Below are 6,000 nucleotides of genomic sequence, written 5' to 3'. Positions count from 1 at the left end.
TTGGCATTCAATAAATACTTCATGAATGAAGAAAGAAGAGAACAATCTCTTTATTTTGTTCTATCCTGCTCTTGCTACGTTTAGGTGTAGATGGGTCTGACAAGACGTAGAAGTCAAATTAGTACCATCTCTGTTATTGCTAAAGAGAAAAAAAATTGTTTTAAAATATTACCCCTAGGATCCTTAAATAAATCTTCTACAAACAGCTGAGGGTGAATAGAAGGGGCAAAGCTATCCATAAAAATGTATCTAGAGAAATGACAAATGTCTATTTCTCCAGACAAATTTTCACAAAGATGGCAGTTGAGCCTATATACACAATAAATGATGCAGTAGGTTAAATATATTTTAGGGTAAGCAAATACACTGTTGCTTACATAAATAGATTTGTTTGGTGGAAAAAAAATCAGTGAAACAGCCCCATGAAAATATGAAATTTCACAAGTACTTTTGGTTTTACTGTAAAGTGACACATATGCTATAAAATCTTTTTGTAAACAGCAGTTATCGAAGGCTGAAGGTTTAAGTGGAAGAGATCATTGTGGCACAGATGGCCAGAGCATATAGTTGGGAAACCTGAATGGGGTAGGTTAACAAAAAAAAAAAAAAACAAAAAAAGTGGTTAAGCAAGATTAAGATGCTTTCAAAGTCTCCTTCAAGTTAATAATTACTCAAGGATTGAAACATTCACACAATTGAACAATTACATAAAACTGCATGGATCTTGGTAAGACTGAGGAAAGACAGTCAGAGTTAGCACAATATCTAACTGTAAATTGAATTCTACTTTGGAGGGTACGGCTCACTTGTATTTCACATACATCTAGCGAAAGTTAGTGTTTTCTGGGGTTTTGAAATAATTCAACCCTGTAAAAATAATTCTGCTTAGGCCCTGAGACTACTTAGAAGAGTAGAGTGCAGACTGCACTGTCCTGGCATCTATATTTAGTCTGTGGTATGTAGTGTGCGTGGAGTCTACACACAGGAGGAAGATCCCAGTTGATTTTGTAGTGCAATTGTGGTCAGGATAGAGCTTCACAGATTCTTCATTCTGCAGGACAATCTACAAGCATATATACTTAGATGAGAAAATCAAATACTCTGAGTTAGCCTTTGCTAGTCTCCATTTCTTCTATTAGCACTATGACAGCAAAATATAGTCCTCACTGCTCAGAGATTGAATAATGAAGGGGTCCAGCTTTATTACTCACACCTTCCTTTCCCTTTCTATTTCATTATTGGAGCTGCTTCAGGCTAAACCCACTACACTTCATGGTGACTTATATTTCAGGGGACAAAGAAATATATAGCCAAGCAAAAGGCCAATTTATCCAGCATTTTTATGAAAATAGCAAATTCAAAAGTGAAAATTGAAGAAAGGGAGGAAAGAGCAGGGGAAAACAGTATTTAAAGATCCTTTGTCTTACTCAAGAATCATTCATCTTATTAAAACTAAAAGGAGGCTGGGCGTGGGGGCTCTTGCCTGCAATCCCAGCACTTTGGGAGGTCAAGGCGGGTGGATCATGAGGTCAGGAGTTCGAGACCAGCCTGGCTAATGTGGTGAAACCCTGTCACTACTAAAATACAAAAATTAGCTGGGCGTGGTGGTGGGCACGTGTAATCCCAGCTACTCGGGAGGCTGAGGCAGGAGAATCGCTTGAACCTGGGAGGTGGAGGTTGCAGTGAACCAAGATCATGCCACTGCACTTCAGCCTGGGCAACACGGTAAAAGCACATCTCAATTAGAAATGCAAAACTTAGGCCGGGTGCGGTGGCTCACGCCTGTAATCCCAGCACTTTGGGAGGCCGAGATGGGTGGATCACGAGGTCAAAGATCGAGACCATCCTGGTCAACATGGTGAAACCCCGTCTCTATTAAAAATACAAAAAAATAGCTGGGCATGATGGCACGTGCCTGTAATCCTAGCTACTAGGGAGGCTGAGGCAGGAGAATTGCCTGAACCCAGGAGGCGAAGGTAGCAGTGAGCTGAGATCACGCCATTGCACTCCAGTTTGGGTAGCAAGAGCAAAACTCCATCTCAAAAAAAAAAAAAAAAGAAATGCAAAAATTAGCTGGGTGTGGTGGTAGGTGCCTGTAATCTCAGCTACTCAGGAGGCTGAGGCAGGAGAACTGCTTGAACCCTGGAGGCAGAGGTTGCCATGAGCCGAGATCACGCCATTGCACTGCAGCCTGGGCAACAGAGTGAAACTCTGTCTAAAAAAACAAACAACAGATAAACAAAAACTAAAATGAGAGAAATGTTATCATTGTTAAAATCACGTTAAAATATATTTACTAGTCAAAAGATGTAATGTAGATGACAAAGTGATTAAGCTCAGATTCACAGACAATTTTAAGGAAAGAATATCTTAAAATAGAGAAACATAATTGCAAACTAAATCCTTATCTCATAAGCGCTGAAACTGAAAGAAAAGCTGTTCTCGAAATGGCATGAAGCAACTAAGTTCCTCATTGTGAGAGGCGAGAGACAGTGTACACTAAGCACAAGACGGAATGTCTGCTAACTGTCAAGGCTGGCGAACAGAGCTGTGGTCATTGTTTTCCAAACTGAATCTGCCTCCTAAAGAGAATCAGCAAGTGTTTTCCACATCTGAGAATCATTGTATGAGCATTTCCGGCATCTTGGAGCATTTATATTGTTTTCTCCTTACCTTTTTCTCCAAGATGGCCCGGGAAAAAGAATGATGTATATTGCCACAGAAAAATCATTAAGATCTTTGCCACAACCCTATGGATGAGCTCAAGGTGCTTCTTGCAGGAATGACTGTGTTTTCAATGCTTTGTTACCAAAAGGGGCCAAGACCCTGAAATTTGTCACCACCTCTACTGCGAGTTTAATTCAACAAAATGGTGTGTGGAAGGGTCTTTATGTATATAGGGCATAGCAGATTTGAAAATATGATAGCTAAGGAGGAGCCCTGTTAGTTAGCAACGTTAGCTAGAGGTGACCATGCCACTTATGTTAATGTTAATGCATCTTATGTTATGCATCTTATGCTAATGCATCCTAAACCTCTTGGAAAATAGCTTGATGTTCAAAAATGTGAAACTTGCAAATTTAAATTAATTGTCCTCACCAGGTCTTTAGTAAGTGAATGGAAGGGAAGAATTCTGTTTGGTATTTCTCTTCTTTCATGCAGTTTTTTTTTTTTTTTTTCATTTTTTTTTCCTGATTTCATTTTTGTTTTAAAGCTGAGTTAAGATGGTTTAGGCTCTTTCATTGAACCAGGTGCTATTTTAAACTTTTATTTCAATTTCTTTATGCTGCAGCAACGTATATGTGTGCATATATATTTTATCTCAGTATAATAATCCCAGGATACCTAGCTAGCATTCTTACAAAATTGGAGGAGGCATTTTTGAAGATACGGAATATCTACTTCCTAGAAGCTTCCTTGTTACGTCCTAGTTTCAAGCTACTATTTCCATGCATCCCCTAGCCTTATGCTATGGTGTACTGTCCCAAAGTGTTGGCCCCAGGAGAAAGTAGTGAGAAAGGAACAAAGTGATTTTGCTCACTACTATCAGCAATCATACATTTGAAAATACTCAGGGGCTAAGTAAGAGTCATAGTGAAAAACTTGATGAGTAAAGGCAAGGGATTGCCTATGGTAAAGAAAGTACATAATCACAAAACAAACCTCTCTTAGTCCTTTTACAATGCCACCAAGGCAAACCAGGCCTCTAGGTTCTTCTCTCCTTGCCCTGGGTTCCCTGGTAAGAAAGGACTTGAGATGGGAAGGATATCAGGAATGTCCGTCATGTGCCTAAGCCACAGAGCTTAGGTTCAAAGCAAGCCTGAACCACCAAATGGCTGCAAAACTGAACAGTGCATTTTAGAAACTTAAGTACAGAACCGAACATGCAGAAGTGCACACATGTGTCTCTTCCTTGTCTTGAATAGTGAAGTCAGTCTCTTGAGTAGTCGTTTTTACCCGATAGGTTCATCAGAGAGGAAGGCAGTGGGGCCTGGTCTCCTGGGCTGGGTCAAGAGAATTGATGCTGTGGTGGATGCAGTATGTCCCAAAAAAGAAATGGCAAGCAGAAAATAAAGAGAATGAACAAATTAAAAGACAGGAGAGAAGAGGGGGAGGAGATAATTGAGCAACAAGAAAAAAGAGTAGTTGGAACCCTGCAGTTTTTCAGATGAAATATTCCCGTTTACACTCGCTCACTGTGTTTTGCAAGTCAATCTCATTTCTGAAGGAACTGTCCAAATTTTCTGGATATTCCTTCTCCTTCATCTGGTTTGTACGATGTGACTGCTTGTGCTGGTAGAGGAACCGGGTCATGATGCCGATGATACAGAAGATGATGAATATCACCACTGCTATCACCCCTGGAGATAAAGGGGAAGGAAAGAGAGAAGGATATTGTCACGAATCATCTGATCAGGAGAGTAGATTCTGGCCAGATGATGGAAACACGTAGGAGAGAAAAGAAAACAAAACAAATCACACAAACACAAGTCTGCCACCTGCCCAGAAATAAAAACCTGCTGAAATGCCCTGTCTTCAATTACTATAAAATCTCCTTCTTTCAGACTGGCTGGGGAGAAAGACAGTTGAAATCATAAAAGGTTTTGTTTAAAGAACTTTGAATGTCATCTTATACATATGGAATTGGACTAGCAAGGGTTTCTAGGTAAATTTTTCAAATCTGGTATAAAGAATGTGTCAGATGTAATTAGCCCATTGTTTTGTAATCTCACAACTATTTCAGAGTTACTTTAGTGTCCTAGAAAATGGTATTTAAATATCTCACATCTCAACACATGTTCTCCTCATATAAATTTGTTTTATGTTATATGCTTGTTTTGCTAAAACATTTTCATTAATAATGAAATGATTACTATATTTTTAGAGGATTTTTACACTGTTCTGCACTCTGTGACACTAAGGTTTGTTCAGTGACAAGACACCTCTGTTCTCGAGAAATTCAGAGTCAACTGAGATGGCAAACTTCTGCCCAGGCCCATCAGATTCCCCCTTATTCTGACTGTGTGTGATTTAACTGGATTATGTTGCAAGCTGTCCTTGCTGACCCTAAGGTCTCACTTCTACCTTTGCCAGGAAAACTCTTGGAACATGAAAGGCAGTATCAGCCAAGGAATGGTTCAAATGAGGAAGTGACAGATGTGTCTCCACTTGAATGTAGATATTTCAGCATGAAAATATTTGAAAACGTGTATGATAAGCAAAGAATTTACTTGTAATAAATTGTATATTCTGCTGTTTCATTTTTCTAAGGTGAGGAGATATAGAGGAAAAATGTCTATTTTAGAAAGTTATTTTTTGATATCTTGCATTATGACTTTCAGAAGCATGGATATTTGAAAGTTTCATATGTCAATGGCATGTCTTCCGTCAGTTTTTTTGTAGAACTGGGGCCATTATTAACACTTATTTTTATACATATATATTCCTAAATCATTTTGTGGCATTTCCTCCAAATATTTTAGAACAAGTAAGAGTAAAATCACCTAAGTTAGCAAGTCTATAAATAAACTGGGTGAGGGTGAGTGACTTTCACTAGCGGGCCGCTGTAAGTTGCTCCTACGAGTGGGTTTCATTAAGAGATGAAATAAGGAACTGGTTTCTACACCTTCAATATGTAGGATAGTCAGAGTCAGCAGCTGTGTAAACCACCAGAAAATTTCCTACAGGGTCAGGTGACTTTCCTGCCCTTAAAGAGACTCACAGAGCCTATAAATTCCCAGAAGAGAGTCAGCAGTCACAAATGTCTTTTTTCCACTTGTCAAATGGGGAATTATTGAAAGAGAAATAGGCACAAAATTCTTTCCCACATTTCTGAATGCCAAACAAAAATTAAGGTAGACCAGCTTCTCTGAAGCAGAAATTCAGGTCAGAGATTTTAGAAACTTCCTTAAGGAAAGGCGTGGTTTTCCTTTCTTCATGTTATCAGGAGTGCACCTTTGTGCTCCCAGGTTACCTCTCCCGACAGAACAGTCTTCACTG

General features: G+C 39.2%; 1 protein-coding gene across 1 annotated transcript in view; it reads right to left on the bottom strand.

Annotated features, from left to right (window-relative positions):
- Positions 1 to 3,252: 3,252 nt before the first annotated feature.
- The window catches only part of CNTNAP5 (contactin associated protein family member 5), an 875,887-nt gene continuing 873,139 nt past the window's right edge, over positions 3,253 to 6,000 (bottom strand). The window contains exon 24 of the mRNA XM_008999044.5: positions 3,253 to 4,361. Within this exon, the coding sequence (XP_008997292.1) occupies positions 4,165 to 4,361 (197 nt within the window). The 3' untranslated portion in view covers positions 3,253 to 4,164. The remainder of the gene's footprint in view (positions 4,362 to 6,000) is intronic.

This window comes from Callithrix jacchus, chromosome 6, assembly GCF_049354715.1.
Source record: "Callithrix jacchus isolate 240 chromosome 6, calJac240_pri, whole genome shotgun sequence".
NCBI classification, from domain to species: Eukaryota; Metazoa; Chordata; class Mammalia; order Primates; family Cebidae; genus Callithrix; species Callithrix jacchus.
This window is presented reverse-complemented; position numbering and strand designations above follow the sequence as displayed.